The sequence below is a fragment of the Anolis carolinensis genome, chromosome 5, assembly GCF_035594765.1.
Source record: "Anolis carolinensis isolate JA03-04 chromosome 5, rAnoCar3.1.pri, whole genome shotgun sequence".
Classification (NCBI taxonomy): Eukaryota; Metazoa; Chordata; class Lepidosauria; order Squamata; family Dactyloidae; genus Anolis; species Anolis carolinensis.
The window spans coordinates 104,787,201-104,804,212 of record NC_085845.1 but is presented as its reverse complement, the minus strand read 5'-3'; the positions used below and the strand labels follow the sequence as shown (position 1 = coordinate 104,804,212).

The following is a 17,012-nucleotide window of genomic DNA, read 5'->3' as shown; positions in this document are numbered from 1 at the left end:
TATTTTAGTGGTAAATTTGTAAATACAGTACAGTAGAGTCTCACGTATCCAACATAAATGGGCCGGCAGAATGTTGGATAAGCAAATATGTTGGATTATGAGGAGGCATTAAGGAAAAGCCTATTAAACATCAAATTAGGTTATGATTTTACAAATGAAGCACCAAAACATCATGTTAGACAACACATTTGGTAGAAAAAGTAGTTCAATACGCAGTAATGCTATGTAGTAATTACTGTATTTATGAATTTAGCACCAAAATATCACGATATATTGAAAACATTGACTACAAAAATGCGTTGGATAATCCAGAACATTGGATAAGCGAGTGTTGGATAAGTGAGACTCTACTGTAATTACAACATAGCATTACTGAGCATTGAACTACTTTTTCTGTCAAATTTGTTGTATAATGTGATGTTTTGATGCTTAATTTGTATAACGATTACCTAATTTGATGTTTAATTGGCTTTTCCTAAATCCCTTCTTATTATCCAACATATTCACTTATCCTGCCGGCCTGTTTATGTTGGATAAGTGGGACTCTACTGCATATTGATAATCTTATATTATCTGCTTAGAACTGGATTATATGAGGCCCCTTTTTCACAGCTGTATAAAATGCACACTGAAGTGGATTATATGGTAGTGCGGAGTCAAGATAATCCAGTGCAAAGCAGATAATATAAGATTATAAATGGGTTATATAGCTGTGTGGAAGGGCCTTGAGTCTACACTGCCATATAATCCAGTGCAAATTAGATAATCTGTGGAAGAAGCCTAAGTGAGGCCTAAGTCTGCCTGTCCCCTAACTGAACCCTAGCTGTCCCTTGGCTGAATTGGTTGCTAGGAGACGAAGTGGGAAGAGATTAGCCCTCTAAACTGGCAGCAATTGGATAAAAACAATTATTGCTCTCCCTCCCTTTATTTTTCTTTTCTTTTCGTTGTATCTTACTGGAGCCGTGGATGATGGGTTGTGTTGTCAAATTTCGAGGTTGGGTGGCCTGTAGTTTTTTTGTTTTGTGGGTTGCCCTGATGCCATCACGCTTTTATATATATATAGATTATCAAAGCAGATAATCCGCATTATCTGCATTACACTGAATTATCTGTGGCTACACTGCCATATAATCCAGTTCAAAGCACATAATCTGGATTTTATAGGGCAGTGTTGAAGGGGCCTGTGTGTGTGTGTGTGTGTGTGTCTATCACATGCATACAACATACACATTCATGCTGAATCTACACTGCCATATAATCCAGAGCCCTTTCACATAGCCATATAACACAGAATATCAAGACAGATAATCCACAATATCTGCTTTGAACTGGGTTATCTGAGTCCACACTGCTATATAATCCAGTTCAATATGGATTTTATATAGCTGTGTGGAGGGGCCCCAGTTTCTGAATCCGGATTATCTGATTTGAACTGAATTATATTGAGACTATACTACCATATAACGCTATGTAACACAATTTTTGTTCCTGGGTTATAAATGCCATTTTGTGATTGATTCTATAATAAAAACATGGGAAAAGTGTATTAAACTGTAAAGACTTTGTTTCTGTGAGATATCCCGTAGCACTTTTTGCTATGACTTTTCAATGAATATCTCATTGAGTCTCAACCAATTCAACATAGTTTGTGGCAGCCACAAAAACCAAGTTTCTGGAGTATAACAACTACTTTCAAAGTAAGTACTGCACAATTAAACAGGAAATAACACTTTCAAGCTAAGAACAGAATTTTTCAAATTTTGTTACTTAGTGCAATCCAGTTCAAAACCGATTCAGAAACTGTATTGTATGGCAGTATAGATGGGGCCTCAGTAATAACAGTGTAGGGAGGCTCTGGGCAAGTGTAGAGGAGCCTACCATCCTTATTCCTTCTTCAAATGGAAGAAAGGGGCCGTAAGTAGCCCTTTTCTAGTCCAAGCAGAGAGTAGTCTCATTTTCCCCTGAGCTAGTTTTAGACCAACAGCTGTTGGAAGGCAGGGCTAAAAATACTGTCTAACTACAGACTGTTGGCCAATTAGTAGAAGAAGGAAAGAAAAATGAGCTGAGTTTTTATTAGCCGTATCAGAAAGGGCACAAGGAACAACAAACTAAGCTTAGCATTTTTCTACTCTTCCCCTTCTCTGTTAAACTCCTCCCATATCTTTTTCGCCATTAATTCTTTGGCTCTACTTTTTTTCATCCCAGGAGTAGTAACTAAAGTTAGTCATGTGACTCTATTGTTTATATCCTCAGTGTCTGCCCAAGGCATTTCTCTGCCTGGCATTGAGCCCAAATCCATTCCTACTCCTGGCCCAAACTTTTAAAAGTCTCTTGGAGCTTTCATCTCTCTCTGCTGCTCTCATATAGTCCAGCCGATCATCAGGATCATCAGCCGTGACCACTCCTGCTATCTGTCCTATCCGTCCACACACAACTTGATTTGAGTTGGAAACACACATGGGAATCTTTAGTTTTGGTTTCATCAAAGCACTGCAACTACTGATGATATAATGCTTATTCGTTGGCAGCATTATGATCCACATGAGCTAGAATATTTTGCAGAATCACATAAATGGTGCAGCTTAGACCCGAGCTTCTTAAACATTTTCTACTCACACCACCTTTCTACCTGAGAAATGTTTACACATACGAAAAGTGAAAATATGTATGTATGTGTGTGGCTGGAGTGGCCATTTACACAGACAAGCTCCCACTTCCACAAATAGCTACTGAGGAGACACCACTGGCCCTCCCTCCAGTGACATTACCAGTTATAGTGAGCGCCGTGAACATGTCCAAGAGCCCTGCCAATGTCCTCCACAAACACCATACTGCCCCCACCCAAGTGAAGGCTTTCATACAGGGACAATTTCATCCTTGATGTTCTGTGTTTCCTCCACCACAGACATCACAGTGTTCCTTACTTTCTCCATTGGTTTGGAATTTGCATAACTCCGCCCACTGCCTCTCCTTTGACCCTTTCCTATTCTTTTCTATGGCACACAGCAAACAGAGAAATTGATAAGTAACTAAACATACTAGAGAGAAGAATTCTCTGGAGAGAATTCACCATGATTTATAGGAGTTGTAGGTACTGGAATATTATAGTTCACCTGCAATCTAAGAGCGCACTATGAACCCAAACAATGATGGATCTGGTCCAAACTTGGCATGCATACCCAATATGCCCAAATTTAAATACTGGTGGGTTTTGAGGTGAATTGGCCCGGGCATTTTGGAGTTGTAGGTACTGGGATGTATAGTTCACCTGCAATCAATAAACACTCTGAACTCCTCCAAAGATTAAATTGGACTAAACTTGGCACACAGAGCCCCCATGATCAGCAAAAAAATACTGGAGGTCTTTGGGAAAAATTCACCCTGATTTGGGGGAGTTGTAATTCACCTATATCCAGAGAGCATTGTGAACCCAAACACCAATGGATCTAGACCAAACTTGGCACACATTTTGATATGCCGAAATACTGGAAGGGTTTGGGGGAACTGACCTTCCTTTCTGGGAGTTGTAGTTCACCCACAACCAGGGAAACTGTGACCTCCACCGATGCGAAGCTTGCTAAACAAGCTGGTTTTCCTTTTTTATGGAGCACAGCTTCAAGTATTTTCTGCAGAGTCCATTGTAAATGCTGCACATTGTTGCTAACTGATATGTGTGGCATTCAGAAACCCTTTACTGTTGTCAATTTTTTGTGGGCCCAACATTGACCTCAGGTGACCCCATTTGGGGTCAGGGTCCACATTTTAAGAAGCAGTGGCTTGGACAGTGGGCAGGCAGGAGAGCAAGCAAGCCCTTAGTACAAATCTTTTACAAACAGGGTGTTTTCAAGGTACGGCTCATGCAAGCCTGTCTTCTGGAATGCTGGGCTTGGTCTTTGTACAGTGCCAGAGATGCGGTTGTAGAGTATATTCCAGGTCTCTTCCAATTCTGTTACCTAATCTGTTGACATGAATGTTCCTCTATTGTGCAGCATTCTGGAAAATTAATGCAAAGAAATACAGGTAACTGATAACAGGGCTAAACCTGTTCCAGAACATTACATTTTGTTTTGAGCTGCTTTAGGTTTGATTGCTTTGTGCTGACTTACCTCCCCTCCACCTCCCCCCAAAGTAGTGTTAAGGCCCCTTTTTGGCAGTATTTCTGGCTGTGGGCCTGGTTCACATATCGGCACAACAGTGTCAGCCTTATTCAAAAGGTTATTACAAGGATCATTAAGATAATGGCTGGAATGTTTTTAGTGCACTGCACCAGCTGAACACCAGTTGCTGGTGCATTCACAGAGTTTGGTCCTTCATTTCATTTTTGACGGTGGGTGGGAAGCTAATCAGTTGTTTTGGCACAAATGAAGTCAAGGCCATGAACACAGCCATTTGTGCAAATGTGGAATCTAGTATGTGGAAAACTTTGGAGTCTTGTCAATAAGCATGAGCACTTTTGCTTAAATACATTCCTTTCAAGATGTGCCAAACCACAATTCTCCCATTCCCAGCTAGCAACAGTTTTGTTTGTTGGTTTGTTTATTTTATTTTTTTATTAAAATATTCAATTGCCACACTTTTATCATGAAATTTCAGGGTCTGATATCATTAAATTGGTTGTATAAACATTTGCAGATAACAGAATACCTAGGAAAAGCATATTAATTAAATATAAGGTTCAAACAGCAGAAAAGTCCAATGATTATGAATCTATAGCAGTGGTTCCCAACCTTTCTTTGGCCAGGGACCACTTGACCAGGGACCACTTTGACCAGGGACCACTCTCCAACATTAGTACCAAAAGGGTTACAAATCATTTTTTGGTCAACTTTAGATTCGGTTTGGTTATTTGGGGTGCTAATTCAGAAAATCTCATTGGATAGACCACATGAGTTCTAGTTTCTAATACAGAATATGTGTCATCCAGGAACAGGCCTAAAACGAAGGCACCCCCACTTCTAGGTACCACATGGAATGGCTCCACTCAGAGGGAGGGAGGAGGAGGCGAAGCAGCAGTCAGGAGGCTTGTTGACATGCCTTTCATGGGTAGTCAGCCTCTCCCCTCCTAACATCCCTGTTGCCTCTGCACTGTAAGAGGGTTTCAGGAGACCCTCATGCTCCATCTGCAATACAGGAATATTTGGAGATAATAAAACCATCCCACTTTCTATTGATATGTGTGTATGTATGTGTGCACCTATTTATGGCCCCAGTTCCTGTTTTTCTTGTCAGGTTCCAGAAGTGCAATAAATAATGTAATAAAACTTGAAGTGAGAAAGGATAATGCTAGTGTAGCTGTACATGCCTGCTTCAGTAGCTAAGTAAACAGCAGCTGTGTCCAAAATCCCTTGGTCAACATGTGTGAACAACAAAGCAAAGAGAAAGGGGGGAAGCAGATAAGCCTGCCTCATCAGCTAAACGTAGTATATTAAAAGTTTTTTTTAATATGTTTTTATTGTAGATACCAGCAAAACAACAACAAAATCCATCAACATACACATCCAATCACATATTCTCAGTAACATTACACTTGCTAGTTCCACTTTTATCTCCCATTTATGTCAAGTAGTTTTTCACCCCTCCCCCTCCCTCTGGGAACAGTACTTTCTTCCATTCAGATATTATTTTAATTGATCAATCGTAAGTAGAGAATGATTCAATTCTTCATATTTTCTTTGTCCTTTGACTTTATCTATCAATCTTCCCCATTTCAGCTCCCAATTCTTTTTTTATTCGGCCTGATATATATTTAGTTCTCCTTTCAAGGATATAATCCTGAAGCATAAAATCAGCTAGGTATTCATACCATTTTTTAACATCCCACTTTGTTTGCTCTTTCCAACCCAAGGCAACTGTTGCTTGAGTGGCAACTAACATGTATTTTATAATTTCCCCCCAGTCCTTAGTAATTTTAATATTTTTATATTAAAAGTATAAACCTATAAGTTTGGCCACCAAAATGGAAATCATAAGAAAAGTGGAGGCTGGTGAAGGAAATAGTCCTTACCTGGGTACATTTTGGAAGGACCCTTCACGTGTTCTCTAGAAAGTTTGTAATGCTTTTGTGTACTTTTGAAAAGCTTACCTAATCTGGTTGAATTCCGTATTCAAGCATGGATACTGTTAGTTTGAGATAAAAACAAATGTTGAAACATGCTCAACTCCTCCCTTACTTTGTGTTGCAGGAATCTTTCATAATTCTTTCCATATTGTTTCTGTCTCTGATCCCAAATGTTCTGCTTAAGATGTAATGCCCAAGAACATACCTGTACCTTTCTGCTTATACAGTGAAAGGTTTAACATGTTGAAATGTGTGGACTTTAGCATTAGGAGACATCGTACTTTGCATTCATGATTACAGTGATCATATACGCCAACTAGTTTTGAACACTTTGCCCTCCCCGACTGTTGTCGTTGTAGTGAGAGTTCTTGCTATGGCAATAGGCCTGCCTGCAAAAATCGGTTACCAAGAAACAGTGGTAAAGTGCTTAAACTGACTTCTGGCATGCTCAAATTAAGATTAGAGCATGAGTGCTTGCATTCTGATCCATTTCTTGGAAGTGAATGTATGCATTTTTTTACAGCTTCAAAATAATTTTTGACAGCATTTCTGTTTTGAGATGATTTAGAACATCCATGTATCAGAGTTCATAGATGAAGAGATTAATCATCACATTTTGTAACTACAGTCAGCGCTTCACATTTGCTGTGGTTGCAGATGCAATACCCCCACAAAAGTAAAAACAAAACACAAATAAACCTCATTTAGGGTATCTCTAAGACCTTTTGTACACATCTATGGTGGAATTTGACCATGGAGATATGCTGAAGAACCTAGATATTCCTAGACTGTAGAATGATCTGTTGGGAGAGTTCTGACAGCTAAATGAGCTTTTGGAATTTAAAATGCAATTGAAGACCCAGCTCTTCTGGCAGGCCTACCCAGTAGGGTTATGCTTTCAGTGTAAACCTTGACCCATTTCGTATCCTGGTTTGCATTGGAGGGCCCCAATCTGTTTTTGGGAGCTTCCCAAAATTGGGAGGACAGATTTTTTTTCCACTCTGGGGTGCTGAAAGATCCATTTTCTATCGGCTCATTATTGGGGGGGGGGAGGGGTCCCAGGCTCCCCGGCTCCCCTTCCTATTATTTTAGGCATTTGAGCTATTTTATTCTAGAGGAGAGGCACTCAGCTTCAGGCAGGCACTAGTCTTAAGGAGGCATCTTACCTGTTTCTACTCTAGAGAAGGTGCTTGTGTGCAGCCAGATGTGGGTGCTGGGCCTGCACGTCACATGCGCTCTCTCAAAGCAGAGGCAAGACTTTCTTACTCTAGAGGAGGCGATTGACTGCAGGCAGAGCACGCACTGGGCCTGCATGCCACACAAGCATTCTCTCAAGGCAAGGATGCAAGTTCTGTCTGTCTTACTCTAAAGGAGGTGCTCGGCTGCAGGCAGATATGCTGGTTCTGCATGCCACACACACGTTGTTTCAAGGGAAGAAGGCAATTTCTGACTTTCTTACTCTAGAGGAGACACTCGGCTGCGGGCAGGCACATGCTGGGCCTGCAGGCCATACACAAACTCTCTCAAGGCAAGGAGGCAAGTTCTGACTTTCTTAATTTAGAGGAGGTGATTGGTTGCATCCTGGAACTGCACACCACACACACACTCTCTTTCCAAGGCAAGGAGTCATGAAGTGCCACATGCTCAAGAGAGCAGAGGGGGAGACTATGATTGGCTTTGCTTGCTTTCATATCAAGCTAATTTTTGTAGGGGGGACTTCCCAGTACGTGCTCCCAAAGGTAATGAAACTATGAAGTAAAACGGGTTCCACGCACAACTCTACTACCCAGTCAATTTTCAGTCATGAGTTTTGATTTGCATTCTATTCCTACTACCGTATATGTCAAGTCTGTATCTGTGTTTGGTGCAAATTTTTATATTTTTGTGTTTTTATCTGTGGAATTTGCTGTATATATTTTATGTTAATATGTTTTTGAATTTGTTGTACCTGTGCCGTCCGCCAGACAATAAAAAAAAAACTATAAAGCTGAAACGTGCCGTCCTTTATCCGGGCGAACTGCAAATCCCTATAAGCTGTCCTAACAATATTGAACGACTGAGTCTGGAAAACTTCAAAAAAAAAAGGATGTTTATTCATACAAAGTTGTAAACTTGGCACAGATCTTAAAGTTACAGAAAATGAAACAAATTTCTATAGGTTTTAGTTACAGAATTATCCCTGGTTCCAGAAGGCAAAGGTGATTATAAAACCACTACACTCTAATCACGCTGTCTATAATAGAAGGAGAAACTCTTTCCTTCCCTATCTTTACAGCAAAGATTAGTTCTAGAAGCGACGGAATAACCTTGCTCCTCTAATTAGATTTTCTATTCCAGATCAGTATAATTCAATACTTATCTAATTTGGATAGGCTTAGATTGGCCTGGTTTTGAGGATGATTTGTCCCAGTTAGCTTTGCACAGCTGCAGCACGTTGGAAGACTATAGCCAAAATGAGGCTCCAAAATGGAGACTAGACCCTGGTTAAAAAAGGGCGGTCCTAAGATGTTGTACTCTTTGACCAATCATTGCAAAGAAAACTGCAGCCAGCTCTTGCAGACTCCAAGCCACTTTTCCTGGGCTTTTGCAGCCAGAGGCTGAAACAAAATGTAAAGGAGGGAAACCAAACAAACGACCAATAGGTAAGGCAAACCATCGTCCTGGGGGACGGAACAGTACCCACCCCGAGTCATCAGGAGAGCCAAGTAATAAATAAAATTTATTATTATTATTATTATTATTATTATTATTATTATTATTATTATTATTGAGAAAATATTAATTAAATCCATGAAGAATCAAATCCAGAAAGGTGAAACCGGCAAATATGGAGAGCCAACTGTAAACTGAAGTCATGAAGCCAAGAATCCTGAGCATGTTTTACAGCTCTAAAACAGGAATAGATAACTATGTAAGGCAAGGGTTTTCACATTGCTCCCCCCAGGAGAACTTAATGGCTACACCTCAACCATGCCTGCTTCCTAAATACAATATTTTTGAGCTTTTAATGCCCTAGGCGGCAGTTTGGATTTTTTTTTCTTTTTGCAAAAGAAAGAAAATTTTTACAAACAACTGCTTTGCCATCTAGGGTGTCCAGGAAGGCTCCAGATATGGCGGAAATGTCTTCCATAATGCCTAGATATCATTTTTAGACAAAGAAAATGATTACAGGGCCACAAAAACAGCAGCAGGGGCCACACACAGCATGGAACCTGCACTTTGCCCACACCTAGAATCGATAAGAGTAATGATATAGACCAGTGGTTCCCAACCTGTGGGTCCCCAGATGTTTTGGTCTTCAACTCCCAGAAATCCTAACACCTGGTAAATTGGCTGGGATTTCTGAGAGTTATACGCCAAAACACCTGGAGACTCACAGGTTGAGAACCACTGATATAGACAGAATTCTGTATTCTCTGAGCACAAATTAAGAGAAACTGTATCTTTATTTCTGTATTGATGCCACAATTCATAAAAGTTGTGGCATAAAACCTTTGTGTGTTTTATGTCACAACTTAATAACAAGAAACTGTGTGGTGTTCAAGATAGCTATTGAAACGGACGGTAGCAGATGAGGGAAAATCTCACATTAATTGCACTTGGCAGAAGTCTTGTGAACAGAAATGCTTGCTGGGTCTTCTACCCTTGAGGAAACTCTAAATATTCACTACATTAAACGTTGTTTAAATATTTCTTGTAAAATAATATTCACAAGCAGCAGTTGGTTGAGTAATTAACCGAAGCTTTTGATTATTAACAGTTTGAAATGAATATGTCTTTAAGGAGACACTTTTGAAGGATTTCTTGCAAAAAAGATGTCTTGTTTATGGTAGAAATGAAAATTTCAAGAAGTTGTTGTCAATGTTGTTATTTAAAAAATAGAGAGAAATAAAGCTATCCCTATTTTTGGATTCCATGGGGTATGTCATTATAGGGGCTCTCACAATGAAGACCTGCACTTTAAAGTTTATTTCCATACCACTGTGCTTGCACAATCACATTACAAGAGGACTACATCAATTCCTGTTATATCAAAAAGCCACCTTTAACTATTTCAATGAACTGAAGGCATTTAAGTTTCAGATATATGCAATAATAAAAATTTACATTGGATTTTAAGGTGCTTTTCTGGTCTATATTATTAAAGAAACCAGCACTGGATCCCACTCGATTTTACAAATATTGGCCAATATCAAATCTCTCCTTCCTGGGCAAGAGAAGGTGGTAGCCTCCCAGCTCCAAAGTTTCTTGGATGAAACCGATTATCTGGATCCATTTCAATCTGGTTTCAGGCCCAATTTTGGGACTGAGACAGCGTTGGTTGACTTGGTGGATGATCTACGAAGAGAACTAGACGGGGAGTGTGTCTCTTCTGGTTCTCCTAAAACTCTCAGCGGCTTTCGATACCATCAATCATGTTATCCTTCTGAGCCGCCTCTCCGGGATCTGGCTTGGGGGCTCTGTCTTGCAGTAACTCAGGTCTTTCCTGGAGGGATGAACCCAGATAGTGGACCTGGTGGACTCCTGTCCGACTCCGTGGCCTGTGGCTTGTGGGGTCCCTCAGGGTTCAGTTCTGTCCTCCATGCTGTTCAACATTTACATGAAACTTCTAGGAGAGATCATCCAGAGTTATGGAGTTTTGTGTCAGATTTATGCAGATGACACCCAACTCTATTACTCCTTTCCATCTAAAGCCAAGGATACTGTCCTGATGCTGGACTGGTGCCTGTCATCAATAATGGACTACATGAGGGCAAACAATTTGAAATTAAATCTAGACAAGACATAGGTGCTCCTGGTCAGCCGGAAGGTGGGTCAGGGTGCAAGATTACAGCCTGTGTTGGATGGGTTCACACTCCCTCTAAAGACCAGATTCGTAGTCTGGGGGTGCTCCTGAACCCTGGAACCCCAGGTGTCGTCAGTGACCAGGAGACCTTTGCACAATTAAAACTTGTGCACCAGCTGTGCCCGTACTTTGAGACACACTTTAGTCACATCCCGTTTGGACTACTGCAATGCTGTCTATGTGGGACTGCCTTTGAAGATAGTTCAGAAGCTGCAACTGTTCAAAGATCGACAGCCAGATTGCTATCTGGAGTGCCACACAGGGAGCAGACAACCCTCATGTTGTGGCAGCTCCACTGGCTGCCGATTTGCTTCGGGCCAAATACAAAGTGCTGGTCATTACCTATAAAACCCTAAACGGTTCGGGCCCAGACTATTTGACAACCCGCATCCCCCTTTACAAAACTGTTTGAACCCTGCAGTCATCAGAGGGGGTCCTCCTCTCGGTCCCACTCCCGTCTCAGGCGCAGCTGGTGGGAACAGAGAGGGGCCTTCTATGTGGTCATCCTTTCCCCTGGAACTTCCTCCCAAAAGAACTCAGAACAGCTCTCTCACTCCTCTCATTTAAGAAAGAACTAAAATGTATTTCTGTTCGCTGGCCTATGGAGAGGAGGATGAATAATATCATTGATTCCATCCTGGCAGACGAAGTTGACAATTGCCATGTAACTGGTAATACCTATGACCAGGCCCGTAGCCAGGATGTGATTCGGGGGGTGGGGGGCTGAGTCTGAGCGAGAGAGGATCTACCCTAGCAAACCTTTTGTATCGTTATCCCAATACCCCCATGCATATGCGATATATTGAGCATGGTGATCAGATCATGATATGAATAAACATAACAGTTTAAATAATGAATCTTATTTATTTACTTTCATTAACAAAATGTTTAGAATACTTTTTGACTTATTTTTTACTTTACAGCAACAATCTTCTTTTCTTCTCCCCAGCCATTTTGTCAATTACTTTTTCTGGTTTGATAGTAATGTCCTAATGGATGGAAATCATTGCTAATCCACTAAGTCTCTGGTCTGTCATTAAACTTCTAGACACACTTTTCACTCTCTTCTCGCAGACCACCCTGAGAATTGGGGGCGGGGGGGGGTGAAGCCCCTCAACCCCCCCCTCAGCTACATACCTGCCTATGACGCTTGATTGATCAATTTACACCTTTTTAGCCAAAATTGTCAAATCTCATTTAATTTTATGTGTAAATGTTTAATTATTATAACTGTGCATGGCATAGAATGTTTGCTTTTGGAAGCCGCCCTGAGTCCCTTCGGGGAGAGAGGGCGAGTTAAAAATAAAGATTGATTATATATTTCTGAAACAGTACTTCAAAGCTAAAATATTTAAAAGACTTGAGTACAGTACTTTTTCTTTTCATTTCAGGACTGGTCTCGTAGCCTTATTGTTGCTTCTGTGGCTGGAGCCTTTGGATCATCCTTTCTGTATGGTTACAATCTTTCTGTAGTGAATGCTCCAGCCGTGGTGAGTGAATTAGTGCTTTTAAAAACTACTGTATCCACTGCAAGTCTATCCAGTTGAAGCTTTATTGTTACAATTATAATTAGGTGTGGTTTTGTTTTGGTTTTGGGGGGGGGGGTTGGGTTTTTTTTGTTTTTTTTTGTTTTTGGGGTTTTTTTTGTTTTGTTTTTTGCTTTCTTGGTTTCTACAAGATCAAATAATTTCATCTAAAGGTCCATGCTGTGTTTCTGTCGTTGAAATTTGTGCAGTCTAAAAAATAAAGTCCAGTCGACGACACTGTTAACACAAATCTTCCCATGTTAGAGATCAGTTTTAGCTGTATCCATTTAGTAGTAACAGAAGGGGAAATAATTTGTTGCTCCATGTGATAGTTTAATGCTCAGAATTACATGGAAGTTATTTATCTCTAATACTATTCCATGTGATTGTGTGTAACACAGAGAGAGGATACTGTACAATTGGCCTTCTGTATCCACAGAATCAACCATCCATGGTCGATAATATTCCCAAAAATATTCCACAAAGAAAACCTTGATTTTGCCATTTTATATAAGGGACACCTTTTTATTTCACCATTTAATGCGACTTGAACAGTAAAACGACTTATTTCAAAAATTTAAAAACCGGAAAGAGTTAAAACAGGCACCACCCTAGTTTTAAGACTAAAGGCCATGCCATGGTACAGTCTTAGATTTGTGTGTATGCTTCCCTTCAAGTTGCCTGTCTACTTATTGCTTACCTATAAGTTTCATAGGGCTTTCTTGGGTCCCCACCCTTAGTCCCCTCAGGGAGATAGAGCAGATAATAAAGAAAGTATATTATTATTATTATTATTATATTATTCTTAGGCAAGGAATAATCTGATATAGCTTGCCAATTCCTTTCCTCATCTGATCTTGGAAGATCAGCACAATCAGAACTGGTTAGTACTTGGATAACTACCAACAAATACACAATGTTGTAAGAGATCTGGTGCCCAGGACACGTAGGCATACAGTCTTACCTAACCAAACTCAAAAGTGATGGAGCCAGCTTAACATCTCTTGGAAGGGAATTCCATAGTTGAGATTTGCTACAAAGAAAGTCATCTGTCTGTACCCGAATCTCTTGGGGTTGGGGGAACATACAACAAGGTTCACTTAATATGTCCACTTTTAGCAGCTCACAAGGAAGAAGGTAGACTTCTTTGACCTACAAGGCCATGCACAACTTCTAAAGTCAAAAACAATACCTTGAATTGAACTTGAAAGCTATCTGGAAGCTTGAAAGCAAATGCCACTGCAAGACCGGTAGCATTTGTTAAATACTCACCTGATAATTGTCTGGTTCACACATTTAGTTTGAGCCATAGCCTCCAGACACATTTTGCAGACAGCTCCTGGTAATTAAGGTGTGAAACATTGTAGCCAGACCTGTCCTTCTAGTACTTAATCTCCAAGATGCTGTGGATCTTTTGCTTCTGCAGCTGTGTTTTTTGGCATTTCAGCTTGTGACTACTACCCTGTTTCCCCTAAAATAAGACATCCCCAGAAAATAAGACCTATTAGAGGTTTTGCTGAATTGCTAAATATAAGGCCTCCCCCGAAAGTAAGACCTAGCAACGTTTTTATTTGGAAGCATTCCCGCCGAACAGAACACCAGAGCATGCAGGATTGGTAAATGTACATACTATAGAGTGTTGTATTATTTATTTTATTTACATCACTTTTACCCCGCCTTTCTCCCTGAGGGGACTCAAAGAGGCTTACAATAAATAGGCAAAAATTCAATGCCTAAAAACAATGTAAAAACAACAATTCATATAAAACAATCTACAAAACAACAATTTATATAAAACAGATGGAAATACATGGAAATAATGGTAGTAACAAGAAATTCTTGATAGGATTCACAGTTTGTTTATTTATTTATTTATTTACAGTATTTATATTCCGCCCTTCTCACCCCGAAGGGGACTCAGGGTGGATCACATTATATACATATAGGGCAAACATGCAATGCCCATAAACACATTGAACCGAGACAGAGACAGACAGACGCAGAGGCAATTTAACCTTCTCCTAAGGGGATGTTTGATTCTGGCCACAGGGGGGAGCAGCTGCTTCATCATCCACTCTGATGGCACTTCCTCATTCCAATGTCGTAAATTAGTTAAACTTACCTCCCCACTTTTATAAGTGGTACCTTATTTCCTACTTGATAGATGCAACTATCTTTCGGGTTGCTAGGTCAGCAACGAGCAGGGGCTATATTTTATTTTTAATTGATGGGTGCTCACCCCACCACGGGCTGGCCTCGAACTCATGACCTCATGGTCAGAGTGATTTATTGCAGCAGGCTGTTCTCCAGCCTGCACCACAGCCCGGCCCCAGTTTGTTTGGTTATGCTGGTTTGTAATGACAACTACTGTACAGTATATAATAAATGTTCTTTTTTTTTGTTCAACAATAACTGTGAATTCTTCTTCATGGAAAAATAAGACATCCCTAGAAAATAAGACCTAGAGCATCTTTGGGAGCAAAAATTAATATAAAACACTGTCTTATTTTCGGGGAAACACAGTAGGAATCAGGTCATGTTGTCATAGATATTGAAGTGTGACTAGTAGTGTTGCTCCATTCTTGCTTTTTGAAGCAGTGCTTAGAGGTAGTGTGTTGCAGATGGGGGCTTTTTTTTAATTGTGTCAAAAGTGACTTGAGAACATACTGCAAGTTGCTTCTGATGTGAGATATGATTCTACATTGGAAAAACCATATCTCATGCATGGAATATTTGAATGAAAAAAAGAAAAAAAATACCTGTAGAAAATATTTAGACCTTCCCAAAAAGCTAGACAATCATAAAATGTAGCATGATAGTAGTGCAGTATGATATTTGGAAAAAAAAATAGATAAGCATTTTCCAGGTGAAAATCAATCAGTACAGCATTTGTTATCATAAAGCTTAAGACACATTTTGGCAAAAGTACAGTTGGCAGCTCTTTCTGATGTATTTTCATTGCTGCTCGGGTGGAATATTGGAATTAGTCACCGTGGATCTGTGTTTATTTCACACCTTTGACCCCATTACTTGCACTTTGTTCATTGGTTAAGCCCATTACATGGTTCAGCAATCAACCCAGTTGGCACTGGCGGTACATTTATACAGAGAAAATGACCTAACACACTCTTCTATATGTATGATAAAGTAAATGTGATACAGGACGTTGCGGGGAGGAGGAATAGAGCTGGGATCCTAGATGCATATCATACCAGTATAGTTGATGGCAGGAGGAGGAAATAAGCCCACGAAATAAGGCAAGCATTGGTTAAATAAGCTTCTGATAACTGGCAGATTTTGGGTGCATCTACTCTAGAATTAATGCAGTTTGATATTCCTCTAACCACCATGGCTTGATGCTATGGAATGTTGTCATTTATAGTCTGCTGAGGTACCCACACTCTTTGTCAGAGTAGGCTAAATAATAATAATAATAATAACAATAATAATGCCAAAAGATCTCAGCCGGCATTTGGAAACAATAGACATTGACAAAATTACGATCTGCCAACTGCAAAAGGCCACCCTACTGGGATCTGCATGCATCATCCGAAAATACATCACACAGTCCTAGACACTTGGGAAGTGTTCGACTTGTAATTTTGTGATATGAAATCCAGCATGTCTCTTGTTTGCTGTGTCATACAATAAAATAATAATAACAACAACAACATCACTTTATTTATATTCCACTCTCCTCCCTGTGGGGATTACAGCATATAAACAGACACAGGCAAACATTGAATGCCTTGTTACAATGACATACAATGAGTCATAAATACACAGCTCTGAAGGCGGTGCTCATCTCTGGATCTGGGGGGAGTGCTTTTCTCTATTTCCAAGCTGAGGAGCCTGCATTGTCTGTAGACACTTCTTGGTTGTGTGGCCAGCAAGACTGCTTGGAGCATCTTGTTGCCTTTTCCCATCGAAGCACTATCTTTTAATCTACTCACATTTGCATGTCTTCAAACTGCTAGGTTGGCAGGAGCTAGGGCTAACAGAGGGAGCTCACCCTGTCCCATGGATTTCAACTGCCAACCTTCAGGTCAGAAGTTCAGCAGCACAAGGGTTTAACCCATTGTGCCACCGCCACCCCTAAAGAACTTATAAAATTGCAATTTTCATGATTTCATAGTTTGAGTCATGGCAATTAAAGTAGTGTCAAACCGCCTTCATTCTACAGTATGAATAGACCCTACGAGCATAGATACATCACTTGTACTGAAGGGAACATAGCCAGAGGAGTTTTGCTCCCAGTCCAGTTACACTGTCCATGACCATGGCTGCATTCCTCTTAAAATGTGAAGTGAGGGAATAGTATGCAGAAGAAGTATTTCTTTATTCAATATTTAACCCACTTTTATCCTATCTTGGAGCCCAAAATGACTCACAACATAAACCGAAGTGCAGTCCTATCATTTATGCTTCTGTACAAGAAACTGCACTTTATTGTATGACTGTGTTCTTTTCCGGAGGTGATCCAAAGTATATAACTTGTGGTCACCGAGCTTGATTAAATTAATTACATGTAATTTTCCCACTATTCCATTTGGGGAAAACATTTTGCAAAGTCAGCTTTTGA

The 17,012-nt window shown here is 40.2% G+C and overlaps 1 protein-coding gene across 3 annotated transcripts in view; it reads left to right on the top strand.

Annotated features, from left to right (window-relative positions):
* slc2a9 (solute carrier family 2 member 9) overlaps positions 1-17,012 on the top strand; it is a 108,518-nt gene that overhangs the window by 43,463 nt on the left and 48,043 nt on the right. For all 3 annotated transcript variants that reach the window (XM_008115897.3, XM_008115896.3, XM_008115898.3), the window contains one exon: positions 12,296-12,394. In XM_008115897.3, coding sequence (XP_008114104.2) covers positions 12,296-12,394 — 99 coding nt within the window. The remainder of the gene's footprint in view (positions 1-12,295; positions 12,395-17,012) is intronic.